Consider the following 18,093-nt stretch of genomic DNA (forward strand, 5'->3'; position numbering starts at 1 on the left):
ACTCACCAAACTATAAGAAATATAACTTTCTGCTTAAAGCAAGAGCACTTATTGCATCCATATCTCATCTGAATTCAGATCCGAATGAGACAAAACACCTTGATACAACTTCACTTCTGATGCAGGTATGAAGGGAAGTTTTAATGCGCTAGACAGCTTCCGCCTATTGTCATGCATTGATATGTACAGATCACTCTTTTGTACAGTACTCAGCATGCAGATACTTCATATGCTCATCTCATAAGCAGATGTACGTTCACAAGCATGAGGAAATTCAGTGAACGTATTTCTGAGGTGTAACCTGCACTTCAGCATTACAGACTGTCTGAGATTCTGCATAAAGTAATGCAAAACATTTCAGACTGAATATAAAACAGAAAGCAGATTTGTTGTTGACGTGTGTTGGGGTGTGTCATATAACTGTCATGAGTAAATGTCAGTGGCATCAGGAAACACTTTGTGCAAGATGCTCTTTTGCTTTTTTAAATACAATTCCATACCTTGAACATCACAAAAAACGTAACTAGATCAAACGTGAAGGTAAATGTCCTCTAACATCACTCGTGAGAGGAATCAGTCTTTTTTAAATAACAGCAGCAGTGATCGAACAAGAGTGTGTCCTCCTGACCACTAGGGGGAGATAAAAAAATGTATACTGCTATCCTCTACAGGCACTCCTCCTACACATCTTCATTTGTGTAAAACTCAAAACGTGGAAGTTTTCATTTAAAAAAAAAAAAAGCCTATTAAACAGTACATTTTACAGAATTACCATGATTTACTGCATACATTGCATCTAAACATACATGTATATCACAAAAAATGTATCAACAAATGTCTGACATGTCAGTACTCAAGTGTCACACACCCTAGTCCACTCTCACAGCAAAGTGAAGAGCACTCAGTCTTTCAGAGGAATGCTTATCTAATAAATAAATACATGAGATAATACACTTAAATGCTTGACATGCCACTATTTTCACATATTAAAAACAGTTTTTCTTTCTTTTCTTTTTAAACACAGTGGCTTTGAGTCAATCAAACATTTATGGAGCCAAAAAGAGCACACGCTAAAAAGCAGACAGTATTGTACAGTGGTGATATTAAGTTATTCTGAATTACAGTACCAAAACAAAAGGAGAAAACCATGATAAAGAACTGGCACCAAGGAACCAGTATGACTTTCATTTCTCACTTTTTACTTGTGTGTATCTCATGCACACATTTGAAGGTATAGTTCACTCAAAAATGCTCATTCTAAGACTGCACAAAATATCAGCTGATGACTTGAAAAACTATATTTGGAAAAAATTAATCATTTTAGAATAAATGGGGTGCCTTTGTAGGGGAGTGCATCTGCATAGCAAATAAAAATAATTTAAAAAGCTGAAAAATGAAAGAAAAAACATTCTTCTAAGGGCTAAACAATTTGGGAAACCTTGAAAATGTGGGTTTAACTTACTCAAACCTCTATCAGTAACTATAAGGAGAACATATCTCTTTTCATAGGCCACATTCCCACTGTTTTTGTCCTGTTTTGTTTAATTGTGATTATTATTAAATAATATATATTAATTATACTATTGAACTGTAAAATTAAAAATATATATTTTATAGTAAAACTGTCAAATTATTATACTAATATTTGCATTTTAGTTACTTTATTTTCAAACATTAAACCATCAAGCTTTTATTTTGGTGAGTTGCCAGCAAATAAATATATGCACTGCCGTTTTAGTAAAGTGTGGCACTGTTTTCATTTACACACACACACTTGTAATCTGAAACCGGTAGTGCATATTTATTTAAATAAATTGCAGACTGCGCATACTAAGCCACATCACAAAATCGAAATTTATTTCGATATGTCGTGTAGGGCCGGAAAATGATTTACTCACCCACGTCAAAAGACTTTCGTTATTCTGTAAAACAGAAAGAAGATATTTTAATGAATGTTTCAAATTTTTTGTCCAAACATAACATTGGACCTGATTGACATTCACTGTCTGAACATCTTTTGTGTTCCACAGAATACAGAAAGTCATATAGGCAAATGACGACAGAATTTTCATTTTTGGGTGAACTATCCCTCTATTACAATGTTTCAACCCACACTGCATCCGGTAAGATAATCATACTGACATCAGGGTTGGGGCCTGTCTGTGTTGCGTTGTAAATACTGAGCAGTTTCTGAGATGTTGTAGTGGTCATCTTTAGGTCTGGGCCTCTGGCAGAGGTAACCCTGGCTCACAGGTTGCAGTTGATGGAGCTAAACCAGTTGCTCCCCGACAGAGCAGTCCCTTTGCTGTGGCTGCAGACGCTTCCCCTCTGTTGAGGTTCCTGTAAGGTCGTCGTGGAGGTCCACGGTGCGAGGGAGGAGGTCCACGCAGGCACAAGGAAGGGAAGCTGAACCCAGCCAGACAGCAGGCCGGACATGACATGACATCGTCTTGTTCATTTGTAGGCGGTAAAGGCTCTGGGGCGGGGCCTCGGTATCCTTTCAGTCTAGCCCATGCAAACGACCGCCCAGGCCTCAGCAGTCCATTGTTGTTGTCCAAACGGGGAAGGGGAGGTAATAACAGTGGTCCGTTTGAGATGGGTGTAGCCCAACCATTGGACTTTAAGGACGGGGAATAAGAAGAACCGCTAATAAGCCGCTTTCCAGACACGTTTCCTTCAGCTGTGTCAGGCGAACTACTACAGTCCATGGGTTCTGTGAGGCTCAGGCCCTCCTTCTCCACCTCTTCCTCCTCCTCTTCTACCCGTTCTAAAGACACCATATCTAAGTCCAGAACCAGGCCTGAGTCCTCCACCACATCTTGCCGTCCTTCCGCCTCTTTCTCTTTTATTCCATTTCCCAGTTTTTCATTTCTCTCCTCCTCTTCCTCTTTCCGGCTCTCTTGGTCACAGAAGGGTAGCTGACGACCCAGATCCGGGGTGCACGGCAGGGACCGACACCTTCGAGGGGGTCCTCGGAGCCCCGGGCTCCCGTTTAGAGGTGGAGAGGCACAAGGGTCTGGAGGTGGGGGAAGGGTAAAGGTAAGGGAGATGACCGATTTGCTAGGGGTGTCGAACAGCTTGATGCGACCACCGTTGAGGTCTTGGCGAAGAGAGAATGGGTTGACCCGTGCAGGAGTGCCTAAACATGGTGATGTGGCAGGGGGCAATACATCTGACTGACTACGTGACAGCCGCTGGTCACCGGGATAGCATGGTGAGCTTCTTCTCCTATACGGGCTGACGTCAATGGCAACGGGTTCTGAGGACACACAACAAATTGCATTATTTTTTTAAAGAATGGTAGAGAAAGTGTTGTAAAAAGAGTGTCGTTAATTAATAAGTTTAAACCAGTAAATGTACTTAAAAAAAAAGTATTTAAAATTTGCATATAATATACACAGCCATTCAAAAGTTTAGGGTTGTACAGTAAAAACAGTAATTTTGTAAGATATGATTCAATTTAAAATAACCAGTTTTCAGTGTCACATAATAACAAAAGAAACATACCGGTATGTTTAACTTTTATTACTGCAGACCAAAATAAAATACTTCATAATAATATTTTTAAAATGAGAGACATCTCTGATATGTCAAATTTATAGGATCATTTTGAATGTTGAAAACAGTTGTACAACTTAATTTTTTATTTTTTCAGAATAGCATATCTTTGAAATACTTTGTATTATTATGAATGCCTTTACTCTCACTTTTGATACATTTAATGCATTCTTGATGAATAAAAGTATCTCACCCCACACTTTTGAACGGTGGTATATATATATCTATATTTATATATATTGTAGGCATAAAATTATAAATAATAATACACTGGTTTAGCTCTTTCAAACTCCTGGCCATGTTGTTTTGCCCATGTTATTTGTAACATACCTAGGATGACTGGAACTTCACTCTTCACTCTTTCTCTCTCAATCATCTCAAGTGTCACTACTATTTCAGAGAAGGCAGGACGACTGTCTGCACTCATCTACCATAGACATAAAATAACACATAAAAAACAATCTCAGTAAATAACATGAACAGTTTTATACAGCTCTTCAGTACTATGTGTTTTTAAATGTACAGTTTTATTTTATGTTTGTGTATGTAGCTTACATTGCAGCAATTGACAGCCAGGCGGAGGAATGAAGGTGGACAGTCTCCCACCATATGCCCAAAGGTGTCCACATCCAGTCCAAAATCCTACAGTCGAACAGAAAAATTGTATTTCATATATACATACATATACATTGATCAGGAATCTTCAGACAGAATACAAATACACACATAGACAAACTTGAGATAAAAATATTTAACTTCAATAATGAACAGTGTATTGCTTTCTAAAAAATAAAAACATGAAAAATAAATTTGTGCAAACATGCAACATGTTGCTTGACCAGCAGAGGGAGGCAGCGCTCTAAAATTTAATATCAGATTTATCAGATATCAGATTTAGATTAGATGTCCATTTATTATATAGTTATTTAGATGCACACGAATAATGTTTATAAAAACCATGGGAGTAAGTAATATAATGCCAAAATAAATCAAATAATTTTTGTATTAAGTTTGTTACGTTTACAAATACAATTTTACAACTCAATAAGTTTAAAGAATATCTACATTTCAGTTATCATTACCTAAATAAAAGACTTTATAATAGACTAGAAAGGAACTTTCAGACAAAGTTTAAGTTTTTGGCTTTGATTCTATTTAGCTATTGTGATTTTTCACAGAAACTCTAGGCTTGATCTATATCTGGTAAACCAGCTTATTTGATTCTACGCTTGATTCTGTGTTTCATGTAGTGGTGTACAGCTGTGTGATGTACCTCTGTCCGTGGGAGGATATCTGGGTCAGCCTCAATTCGAGCAATAATCTCACAAAGGATTATTCCATATGAAAAGACATCCGCCTATGGAATGAAAATGACATAAATAAAGTTAAACAAGCACATGAGCAGAGTTGGACGTTGATTTGTTTGTTTTCAAAGACAGGGTACCTTCTCATTGTACAGCTCTCCTCTTAACATTTCTGGAGCCATCCAGTAGGGGGAGCCCACAACTGCCAAAGGCTGCTTTTCAACACCATCACTGTAGACAACCAAGACAAACATTTCATGTGTCTCTTCAATCCGTATTTAGTTATGTTTGGAATAGCATTCTGAATAGTCTTCCCAGATAAATGTCATACTTCTGCTTGTATTTCTGGGTTGAATGTGTGTCATAAATATGTATTATTTCTGTTATATGTAAAATAAGGTATGCACTGACCTATAATCAGGGATTTTCTCTGCCAGCCCAAAGTCCCCAACCACAGCTGTAAAAGCACCATTGTCACAACGCACCAGACAATTCTGTAAAAGAATGTTGTGTCAGAGTGTATGTTTTAATATTCTCTAGAGTCTTAACCTTTTTTGCCCAATAACAGTGACTTTGCAGCAAGCACAGTGAGTAGACTTAGTTGCTGGTTAGGGTTGCCATCTGTAACATATTAATACGGAATCGTACTATATTGAAGACATCCATGTAGCGGTCCATATTAAACCCATACGGAAAGCAGATTTTCCTGTATAGGCAGTAGTGATGTTTAGGGTATACGCAGACATATGTGACCCTGGACCACAAAACCAGTCATAAGTCTTACGGGTATATTTGTGGCAATAGCTAACAATATATTGTATGGGTAAAAATTATCAATATTTTTCTTTTATGCCAGAAACATTAGGATATTAAGTAAAGATCATGTTCCATGTAGATATTTTGTAAATTTGCTACTATAAATATATATTAAAAAAAATGTATTATGAGTAGTAATATGCATTGATAAGGACTTAATTTGGACAATTTTAAAGGTGATTTTTCTCAATATTTAGATTTTTTTGCATCTTTTGATTTCAGATTTTCAAATAGTTTTACCTCGTCCAAATATTGTCCTATCCTAACAGGATAAGCTTATTTAAAGCTTATTTATTCAGCTTTCAGATGACGTATAAATCTCAGTTTAAAAAATTGACCGTTATGACTGTTTTTTTGTGGTCCAGGGTCACATGCTATTTGACTACCTCACCTGAATATGAGAGACCACACATATATAAATAGCAGTTCACAAAAACTTTAAAGGGATAATTCACTCAAAAATTTAAATTCCATCATTAATTACTCACCCTCATGTCATTCAAACCCATAAGACCTTTGTTCATCTTCGGAACACAAATTAAGATATTTTTGATGAAATCCGAGAGCTCTCTGACTCCTCCATAGACAGCTATTTAATTAACACTTTTAAGGTCCAGAAAGGTAGTAAAAACATTGTTAAAATAGTCTATGTGACTCCAGTGGTACAACCTTAAATTTTATAAAGCGACGAGAATACCTTTTTTGTGCAAAACCAAACAAAAATAGCAACTTTATTCAACAAATTCGCTCTAGCCTTTGCAGTCTCCTACGCTGTTTCCATTGTAAATAGTGCAGCGCTTTCGAGATCTACGGCAGCCGATGCTGTTCAAGTGAGCACCATGACCCATGCGTGGGAGCTGCAACGTAAACTGCGTAGGAGACTGGCACAGGCCAGTTTCATTTATTCAAAATTAAATTGTTGAATAAAGTCAATATTTTTGTTTGTTTTTGCACACAGAAAGTATTCTCGTCGCTTCATTAAATTAAGGTTGAACCACTGGAGTCACACAGACTATTTTAACAATGTTTTTCCAACCTTTCTGGGCTTTGAAAGTGTTAATTAAATAGCTGTCTATGGAGGAGTCAGAGAGCTCTCGGATTTCATAAAAAATATCTTAATTTGTGTTCCGAAGATGAACGAAGGTCTTATGGGTTTGAATGACATGAGGGTGAGGAATTTATGACAGAATTTTCATTTTTGGGTGAACTATCCCTTTAAAACCAAGCAGAATCCTCTGCTCCGACTTCACAGCAAGTGGGACTCATTATTAGTGATATTACAATTCTGTTTCACTGTCCACATTTTGATTTCAGCAAAACATTTTGGCTAAATTCAGACAACATGATTACTGTTTATGAGCCCAATATCCAGTCACACAACTTCCAGCCATACAGTATAATATATTTATATACACAGTAGTGGCCAAAGTGATATCTGGCCTAGGGAAATAGGCCAGATATCACCCTTTATTCATATTATTAAAATATTATACAAAAAATTTGTAAGCATATTGCGTAGTTGTGCATGGAGTTAATAGTTTTATTTGTGATAACACAATAAAACATGCCAAAATATGTGGACATCATTTTTGGCCACGCTGTCATACAAAGAAATTATGAAGACAACAAAATATTATTGACTGATTATGTTGTAGTCAATGCTTTTTCCGGTGAGCTTTTTGTTTTTAATACATTTTTTTCATAGTAAAATAAAACCGATAGCTGTAAGTTACCCCTTTTTTAATTAAATAAAATTGTACAAAATACAAATAAGTTAAGCAAAACAAATGTGTTCCTGTCTGGGATTCATTTTAGCATTTAATTCAGGCAAAACAATTCACATTACATACTTACTAAACTGAAAACACTGAAATGGCATACACTATGTGGTACAGTACGAATATTTTGAGTGTCCATACTGTCCAATATTTTCCCATAAAGAACCAAGATTGTACCTTACTTTCCTTTGCTCAAGTTGGCAACCCTAGTGCTAACAGAATAAATCAGTGCAGTGTAATTGTGTCTGTACCTTAGATGTAAGATCTCGATGGAAAATTCCCTTGCTGTGTAGATATTGCAGCCCTCTTGCAATGTCCAGAGACAGACCTATCCTCACAGTCCATGACAGATATATGTCACTGTCCAGCAGCTGCTCTAGGTTGCCCCCATTTATGTACTGTAAATGTAGTCACACTTACAGTTATTATCACATCAACCAGACAGTCCATTTACTCCTGTAGTCTGGATTTCTGTGCAATGTCTTACCTCCGTAAGAGCATGAAGCTGTCCTTCGTGAACACATACACCCAAAAACCTAAGAAAGACATCAAGGTGAGTATTGGATTATTATTGATTTATTTTAACATTTTTGCATTCCTTTTGTGAATATGCATTTTTTAACCTCGGATAATTCCCCCATGGGATACATAAAACAAACAAACAAACAAACAAACAAACAAACAAAAGTCCTATCCTACCACAATCATCACATTCTCATCACATTCAGTTCAGACTTTACAACCACACAACTCAAGTAAAATATTTACATGGTGGTGTAGTGCTGCCGTTGAACAGTAGTGCAGTAAACAATACATTGTAGTGTTTTAAAGCACTCCATGTAGGGCTGGACGATATGTAAAAAAATATTTTATCGATAAAAAATAATATTGCGATATTATATCATCTACCCAAGCCCCGCCCCCACCACGCCGGATACAACACTGCTGACATAAACCGTAAACACACAATTTTAGCTGCACTTTATCTAATTGAACAATTCAGTTACTTTGATAATTGAAACGTAAAAGGTATTACTTTGGTTAGTTTGTGCTTAAATTAACAAAAAAAATGTGGCGCTGAGAAATTCTGGTAACACTTTACAATAAGGTTCATTAGTTAACATTAGTTGACTACATTAGTTAACATCAACTAAAAATGAACTGCACTTATAAAGCATTTATTTATCTTTGTTAATTTCAACATTTCCTAATGTATTATTAAAATCTTGTTAATGCACTGTGAACTAACATGAACAGCTGTATTTTTATTAGTTAACATTAATAAAGATTAACTAATACAGTAACAAATGTACTGCTCATGGTTAGTTCATGTTAGTTAATACATTAACCAATGTTAACTAATGAAACCTTATTGTAAAGGGTTACCAATATTATCTCTGAAAAGAATGCAAAAAGCCCATGCTCAGTAACTCAACCGATGGGTTTTTACTTGAGGGTGTCAGCGAGACTGACCCAGAAGTTGTGTTCAGTTGATTATTTCTTGATCTAATTGTCTCCAACTTACTCAATTTCTTAAGTTAAACATTAGCTTTGCTGTTATGTTAGTGTTGCTAATAATTTACACACTGTTCTTATCAAATTTATTTTAATTACAAGTCATGTTTGTGATTTCTTTTTTATTCATTATGCACGCTATTTAAATTAATATTCAGAAACAGGTGTAGTTACATAGGCTGCTAACATTTTTTTCTGTTTAACTTTTCTGTTTAACCAAAATAAAATACTTCATAATAATATTTTTAAAATGAGAGATATCTCTGCTATGCCGAATTTATAGGATTCAGCTTAATTTTTTCGTCTGCAGTATAAAATAAATTGCATTAGTAATGAATAGCAACGTTAACATTAAATCAGGATGTGTATATCACGATTATGTTGTTAGTTTCACTTTTTTCCTTTGTTCTAGTTTTCCCGCCAGTCATCTGTTACTATGGGTATTCATTATTGAGTTTGTTATCACTGAGTATTTAAGTTCCTAATTTTCTTGCTGTGTTTGTACAGTATTGTTGTTTGCTATGCACTCTCTTGCTTGAGTTGTTTGCTTCTGTTAATAAACCTTGTTATTACTATTTTGAAACTCTTAACCTGCCTTCAACATCATCTTTGGAACATAAAAGTGACAGAATACAGGATCAAATATGGACATTGCAGATATAAACGTTGCGCCTAGCAACTGCCTGGGACTTATTTAACAGGCTGGCCATAGTTTGGAGGACTATGTGGAGGAGTTTATCAACATCAGCCACTGTGCGACATGTGATGACCTCACCTTAATGGATGGTTTCTGGTGTGGGCTGGATGAGGACGTATGCTTCCTGATGTCAAAGGGATGCATGTTGGTGTCTAGATGAGTACATCAATTTTGCTCTATGGAACCCATCCTTCACTGGATGGATCCTCCTTTGTCATTGGCAAAGCAGTGGATGAGAACATCGCAATCATCCAGCCCCACCTCCAACACTCATCGACACTTCACAGAGCCCAGCCAGCCTTCAACCTGCACGACTGATACGACGCCGGAGCCCACCGCAGATGGGGAGCCACTGCCCAGCCCTGAATCTTCTGTGCCATCACCACTAATCCCAGCCAGCCTCCTTCTCTCGCCTCCTCATCCAGATTCAGCCAGCCCTTCAGCCCCTCATCTTCCCCCCTGATGCATTGCTGTGTGGTTGAACCTCGGGTCTTACGGTCGCCAGCTACACCTAAGCAAGTGGATCCCCCAGCTCCACCTCCAGCACCTGTGCCCATCACTTCACCTCGGCCCGTCGAACTGTCACTCCGTCTGGCTCAGGCCTCCCTTTGGTTTCACCTCAGTCCTCAGTCGCTCCGGCTCCACCTTGGTCTCCTGAACCATCTGTGTCACTCTGACCCATCTGCTCTCCATTTGCGTCTACGGCTCCACCGTCAATGGCTTCTTCACCATCGTTCGTTCCTCGGATGTCGTCCGCCAAGACTCCATCATGGCTCCTCCCTCTGTTAAGGTTTCCTGGCTGTGCTCTGGTGTACCACCTGTCCACTCCTCCCATCCTCGCCTCCTTGGTTCCTACCACCATCATCGCTACCCTGGTTCCTTCCACCTGGGCTTCCTCCTTCACCAGTCCCTCATCCACCTCCGAAACCACCTCCTCAGCCATTTTATGGCACGAGGACGCGCCATCCCTGAGGGGGGAGTTCTGTCACGATTATGTTCAGTTAGTTTCACATGTTCTAGCTTTCCTGCCAGTCATCTGTTACTATGGATATTTATTAAATTTTCACAGCTGATCATTATTGAGATCGTTATCATTGAGTATTTAAAGGGGTCATATGATGGTTTTAAAAAGAACATTATTTTGTGTTTTTGGTTTAATGCAATGTGTTTTAGTAATTTTAGGTTAAAAAAGTCATTATTTTAGACATACTGTGCATTATTGCTGCTATGCCCCTCCTTTCTGGAACGCGTCGATTTTTACTATGCTCATGGTTCTGAAAAGCGCGGTGTGCTCTGATTGGCCAGCGTTCCAGTGCATTGGAATTGGCCCGAATACCTTAAGCGTCTGACGGGAATGTCACGCTTCTCACCATATTTGGACCATCAGCTCCCAAAGCAAAACAATACTGACAGATGATAATGTTGGTCCTCCCTTATCAATTCGAGCCTGAATCTGATCCGGATGATGCAGATGACCAAGCTGTTTGATTAACGTTGCCAGCGCAAGTATCAGATTGGTAAGTTTGCATTTGTAATGACAAAGATGTAGAAACGGTCTGTGCTCTCCCAGGTGCTAGAAACAGTCCTCCGAAAAATGCGCAGCACAGTCGAATATTTGGGTTGTACTGTTCTGGAACAGTGTTGTAACTAAAGCTTAGCCACTGTTTTCTTATTGTAACCTCTTTTGGAAGGTCCACGACACAGCGTCAATAAGGCGTCTCCACAACATGGCGGCGCTGTCGACAACATAAAAGTTACGCCTTCTTCCTTTGTGTAGACATTTGGGTGGTGTTATGAAACTCTGCCCCCATATATTGACGTAGAGATGTGGGGGGTGGGGGGGGGGGGCTGGGGCTTAACTTTTACAAAGAATATCTCTTTGGGTTTGAGACTATGAGCTTTGTAACTCTGCAGATCTTATACATGCACAAACAGCTACATAACACACTAAAGAGAAAGGAAAACAAGAAATCGCATCATATGACCCCTTTAAGTTCTTCGTTTTCTTTGCTGTGTTTGTCCGGTATTGTTGGTGTTTGCTATGCACTCAAGTTATTCGCTTCAGTAATTGAACCTTGTTACTATTTTGAAAGTCTTAACCTGCTTTCATCATCTTTGGAATATAAACATGACAGTGTAATTAAGAAAAAATATGACAAAATTACGAAATAAAGATAAATGTTGTTTTACAGGGAACGCATCTCCAAAGAATAGTCGCATACATACACGCTATGCCGTTACAGCAGTCGGCTCTCTGTGCATGCTTTGGATGTGTACACAGCACAGAAAACAACGCACAAGTACAGAAGTGTTCTCTTTCGCGTCTTCTTGCGATTTAAAATCACATTCAAATGCGCACACAGGATTCGATAAGCAAAATGTTAAGCTAAATATATACATATCGCCCAGCCATAATTCCATGCATACAGAGAGAAATACTCCCTGCATTTTGAAGAAAAAAAAAGGAAAATGGTGAGTGCCACACCTGAGGATGTTGGGGTGGCAAAGGCGGTTCATTAGTTGCACCTCTCTCAGCATGTTGGCTTTGTTACTGGCCATTGTGTTCATCTTCAGAGCCATCACCTGCCCTGTGATCCTGTGCTGCACCTGAAGAATACACACACACACACACACACACACACAATGATTTTTATACTGTATAAATTAAAGCAATAAGCCCTAAAATGCTGTGGTTTAGAGTGAATTTATAACAGCTAAGAGCTATTAGAACCCCCTTAGCTGTTATAAATTCACTGTAAACCATGGCTTCACAGGGCTTATTGCTTTTATAAAACAGTTACCACACAATACAAATATTAAATCCAAAATATGCAACTTTCACGAAGTAAAATCCCTAAAAGCCTTCCTTCCGCCAGAAAAAAATGTCCCTGACAATGAAGAGCAACCACTGATCTATATCAATGTTCTCTATATAGATCAGTGACAGCAAGAGAAGTTACATTATTACACCACTTAATGAGTGAGTCCCTCAAAAGTGAAGACTTTTATATTGAAAGGACTAAAACTTGCTGTGTGAACACGGAACAAGACGCAACTGACAAAGGAGCGCTTTCACCGTCAGGACATGGGAAACCCCTTAAGAAAAGAGATACTGCAGCAGACATTCAACTGAGTTTTTATAATGAACATATATGCTAAACCTGAATGCAGGTAATACACTCGGCCACTCAATCTCTCGCTCACAATAATACAAGCTATAGTCATGTTTTATCATGAATAAAACAGTTATTGACTAATCAGAATCAAGGACTGGAATTAACTGTTTTATAATGTATATTTTATCACCTAACATCACAGAAAACTTTCTGCATTTTTACATTTTCAAAAACGATACTTTTGTATGATTTTTTAAAGATGTTTTCCTCATGGGGACCAAAAATATCCCCACACGATCAAAAATCCCACCATGCCAAACAAGAGGGTGGCAAAAAGCATGACACTGAAGCATAACTTTGATTTAATTAATCTTTTTTGTGTTAACAGTTTTGTAAAAAAAAAAAGTAAATTATTAAAATAGTTAAGTTGGATATAATGCCACATTTACTGATTTTTGGCCCTTTGTAGTTAACAGTTTGGGTACCTCTGCAGTTAAGAATATGAAGTTTTCTTTGGTCGTAAGGCAGTATAATAATGTTTTTTGTTTTTGTTTTCACAGAAGATAATTTTTTCTGTGATTGCATTCCTTTTATTGTAATATACTGAACACAGCCTATATACTCCAATACAGAAGTTAAATCTACTGTTACAGTCTTTTTCACTGAAAATCACAACTAATCATTTTGTTAATCAATATCAAGCTTCTGCATCTAGAAGCTCTAAGATGCTTATAACTCATTTAGCCTACATAATTCTCATGGTAATCATGGATACAGAGCAAAAATGGACATAAAATAATACATTTAGTAAAAATTTAGTTCTTAACGAGTGAAAAAACCCCATCACAGAATAAGACAAAATACACTTATATTCAAGATACATTCTCTGAAAAAAAGTCTTAATATCTTATACCATTTTTTATTATATAGTATTATTTAATATTATATGTTAATATCCTTAATGTTATACCTTTCCAAAGTATATATATTTTACTCAAATTATTACATTATAACACAGTACATTCCTGCATCAGAGTACCAAAAAATTCCACAGTTGGTCTTCACAACAGCGCAAATGCTTGATGAGTCATGCCATTCAGTCTTGTAGCTGACCTGCTCTAATTGAGGATAAAATCTATGCACATCTGTACAAGACTATCTAAAGCTTTTTCTGGCCTTACAAAACAGAATTGCTCTGAAGCATGACATTTATTGTGAGGCACATCGAGGAGTTAAGGATAGATTAATTTGGTGGTGAGGTTGGAGAAGCTGGGATTTGCATGCACAATAATACAATAGTTGTTTGAATGAAATATGGCTTTTTGGTGTGTATTAGTGTGAGAGAGTAAGAGAGAGATCCAGTACAGTATGCTGAGTATTAATAGTCATTAGGCACTAATAGGCTTTCTGGATTTCCCGTCATCCCACCTAACCAGCTGGAATCCAGGACATTATCACAATGACGTCACATGCAAAACTTAACATGGGCTTCACCCACTCCCACACATGATCCATCACCAAACACCACGGCATACATCATCCCGCATTTATAAATCAGACATCGGACTGACTTTGATTTATAACTATTTGCGAACTGCATGTCAACAGTACATTCATATTTCATACTCTGTCCCTTAATAAAGTAATTTGTCAGTTAGACGTAATTCTTCTATAACGCAATTTTATTTCAAATAAATTTTAATAAATGGTGACTTCGATAAAGGACTAAAAGACACATGGCAGTTTACCTAAGATGGCACAAACCACTTTCATGAAACATAACATTTATTAAGTTGCATGCTCAGCTTTTTGTAGTTGTCTACTGTAAGACAACATATTCAAAAATCTGTGCCAAAGCAGATGTTTTTCTTTATTTGTAGAGATCAATAGAAGTCATGTGTCACATATTTTCAGATCTCATACGTGATTAATTATATCTAAAATAAAATGTGTAATACTGATGTGATGTAACCAACCACTAATTAAGAAAAAAACGACAAGTACTAAATAGCTGTAATATTATAATGTTCTTAAAAAGTATAAAAGGAGTGTCTACAATTTTTTTTGTCAATTATTCAATTTGAGACATTTTTGAACTTCATGACAGTCATTTGTGATCAGGTTTCACTTACATGAAAATTATTTTAAACATAACCCAGAATATTGTATTAGCTTTCAAGAAGGGAATCAGAGCCACCAACTGTTGATAGAAGCAAAAACTTTTACATTAAAAAAGAAATAGATATTTTTGACTCGAGACAGTCAACGCAGACATGGGCCAATAAACAGACACACACCCCTCTGTGATGAGGCAGACAGATTAGTGCAGGTTGGTAATCTGATTATGCTGTCGAGTGGAACCGACCTGTCTTATCATTATCATCACAGACACAGGCGCTCTTAACATGGACACGTATGGCACTGTTCTATTATATACAACAGAAGATGATTGAGAAGCAGCGATAACTGATGCAATTATACATTGTAGTTCATGAAACTTTAAGATCTATATATTATATATTTTTTTTAAATATATTTTTTAATATAAATAATTTGGGTTTTTTTGCACAATATTTAAATGATTATGATACTAAACCATAAAACTTCATAATCACTATGAATTAGTATTAATATTATTGTTGTTGTTAATAATAACAACAATAATGACTATTAATAATAACAATTATTAATTATTGTTATTAATATTATTTCTCACAAATGATCAAACAACACATTAAATAAGTTACATGACAGTAAATACCACTGCTATTCTTTAGAGACAAATCAAAGAGTGCCATTAGACACAAAATTATAATAATAAACTAACATTTTTAAGTTGATAAGTGCAAATATCCTTTAAAAATGAAACAGTAAATGCCATTTTGAATTCATTTATCTAGCCTCCTGAAATGTGTTAATGATCATTATTATTTATGGTATCAATTTGTTTTTATCCCAAACTCATCAAAAGGTGCAACCAATCATCTATCAGGCAAAGAATGACCACTGCAGTAAGACAATGACAATGGATAGTGGATAAAAAAAAGGAAAGGTTACCTTAAAGACTTCTGAGAAGAACCCAGAACCGATTTTTTCACAGAAAAAATCGTCGATTCGTGCCAGGCTGGACACGGCACTTCGCAGTGCCCGGTACGATGACGGCCGCATCCGGTTAGGCCCGTACAGGGCATGAAAAGGTTCTTGGTTATCATCTTGATCCATTATGATGGACAGACAGGCAGCGGGTCCCTTCAACGCAGCCAAATATCCAACGTCCAAATATCCATATCCCAAGTGAAGTGGACAACAACAACAAAAATCACTAACAAAAACAGCTCAAATGACTAGTAAAACGCCGCACAATACTGTGTAGGCCTACCACATGAAATTACTGGATTAAATATTCTCCAAAAGGGGCAAAAGCGTGCACATGATGAAGAGTGCGCTGGGGCTGCATCGCGATTGATGCGGTTGCCATGTTTCATATTCCTTTATTCCGGTCGTTAAATCGGTCTTTACTCCAGCTGGAGTATCACTCGCAGTTCCGATAATCTGTCCTCCCCAATATCTGTCGCCGGCTTCTCCCCCAACAAAACACCTGCAAAAAAAGTTTAAAAATAAGTAATGTCTCATTGCTCCTTTTATAAATAGGCATATGCTGATATATCAAATGAAGCCCAATAAATGGCGAGAGCAAGAACGAGTAAAATTGTGCCAGCTATACGGAGAGAGGCAGCATGTGTGGAAAAATCTTATTGCAAGCAAATAAAAATAGAATACAGCAAAACCCTTGCAATGGCAGTAAGAAATGCGGTGTGTCCGCACCATCTGTCAAGCCTGGCTACAGAGAGGATCCATTGCGGATTGTTTCTGACATGACCGCTGACATGCTCCGAAAGCAATTCATGTTTCGCCTTTGTCGATTTTTAAAGCGACTACCGTTTTACAGACTAAGCTGGGTATTATTTTCTATTAGACATGCGATTATAATAAAAGCATCTCGTGCACATGCAACCAAGGACGGCATGCACGTCGCCGGGCCCATGCGGCTGCCACAGAAGATGGCACTGTACCTGATTTCAGTGAGACCGAAGAAAACACTTTCTCGTTTGGGGAACAACGTTGCATTTAGCAGATCTTCAATGTTTTGTCAACATCTCGTTCGCAAGCTGTCACTGTCCGTCTCGGCCATAGTGAAACGCTTATGCCGCTTGTAAATTCGCCCGTTCCGTTCATTGGTGAAGAATAGGGGCAGGTCTTGGCAAGGCAGGACATTGCGCGTCGAGCATGCGCACTCGCGCAGTAAATGCTCCAACGTAGGCCAGTGTGATTGTGCACTATTTAGGTAGGCTACATTCAGAAGAATGACAGTGTCCACAAAACGGACGGAACAGGCTGTAAGTCGTAGCTTAATAGAGCTCGAAGGCATTGTAAACGTTTAAGCCTAGATTTGCATAGCAGGAATACGTTTTTACATTTGCCTTTATTCGTGATATGAGCTGTCCAATTTGGGCTTCTGATTGGACGCGGTATGCGTCAATCAAGCATTCGAGCCAATGAGCGGCCAATACGCTGGCGTTGCTGAACTATGATGTCACTTTTATATTTCAATTCACAATGCAACGTTCATAACATGCCGACCATGACCACGGATGATATCATCGTCGTCGTGAGTCAGCAGTACGAAAAAAGACCACTGAACCATTATTTGAAACGAAACGATAGCATCATATCAATTTGGTGCTGTGCAATTCCTCTGACATTCTGGTGAACTATTCCACTATTCTTTTACCATCTAAATTAAATCAGATAAAATGATTGTTATAAAATAATTGACAAATTATTGTTTTGATCTTTAGTGTCATTATTAAAATCTACTGCACAATGAATTTGCCCATAAACTGAAATACTATGTAAATTAAGCTATTTATTTATTTTAGAAATGAACAGAATGTAATCAGTAAGCGAGTATATTACAACCAGTGTTGGGCACGTTACTTTAAAAAAGTAATTAGTTATAGTTACTAGTTACTTCTTACAAATAGTAACTGAGTTAGTAACTGAGTTACATCATTATAAAAGTAACTAATTACCAGGGAAAGTAATTACTGCGTTACTTTTTTTTTTTCCCCAAATGTTCAAATATGTCAAATAACTTGGATGCCCCCAATATTAGATATGTTAAATGAATGAATTGGACACTAAATAGACTAAATTATTATTATAAAACATTGTACATTAATGTACACTATTGTAATGTTGCTGTGGGACAATGTGAGAGACACCTATCAAATTCAATACATTATTGT

The 18,093-nt window shown here is 37.3% G+C and overlaps 1 protein-coding gene across 1 annotated transcript; it reads right to left on the reverse strand.

Annotated features, from left to right (window-relative positions):
* Positions 1-2,076: 2,076 nt before the first annotated feature.
* Positions 2,077-17,052, reverse strand: LOC307123262 (dual specificity testis-specific protein kinase 2-like). The gene is made up of 11 exons (XM_079811739.1): positions 16,858-17,052; positions 15,842-16,382; positions 12,154-12,275; positions 7,944-7,992; positions 7,708-7,854; positions 5,274-5,356; positions 5,003-5,093; positions 4,832-4,915; positions 4,114-4,200; positions 3,889-3,985; positions 2,077-3,259 (listed from the first exon to the last, which is right to left on the reverse strand). The coding sequence occupies exons 2-11, from the start codon at positions 16,004-16,006 to the stop codon at positions 2,214-2,216; spliced, it is 1,971 nt and encodes a 656-aa protein (XP_079667865.1). The 5' UTR covers positions 16,007-16,382; positions 16,858-17,052; the 3' UTR covers positions 2,077-2,213.
* Between the last annotated feature and the right edge of the window lie 1,041 nt (positions 17,053-18,093).

Source organism: Gobio gobio, assembly GCF_949357685.1.
Source record: "Gobio gobio genome assembly, chromosome: 3".
NCBI classification, from domain to species: domain Eukaryota; kingdom Metazoa; phylum Chordata; class Actinopteri; order Cypriniformes; family Gobionidae; genus Gobio; species Gobio gobio.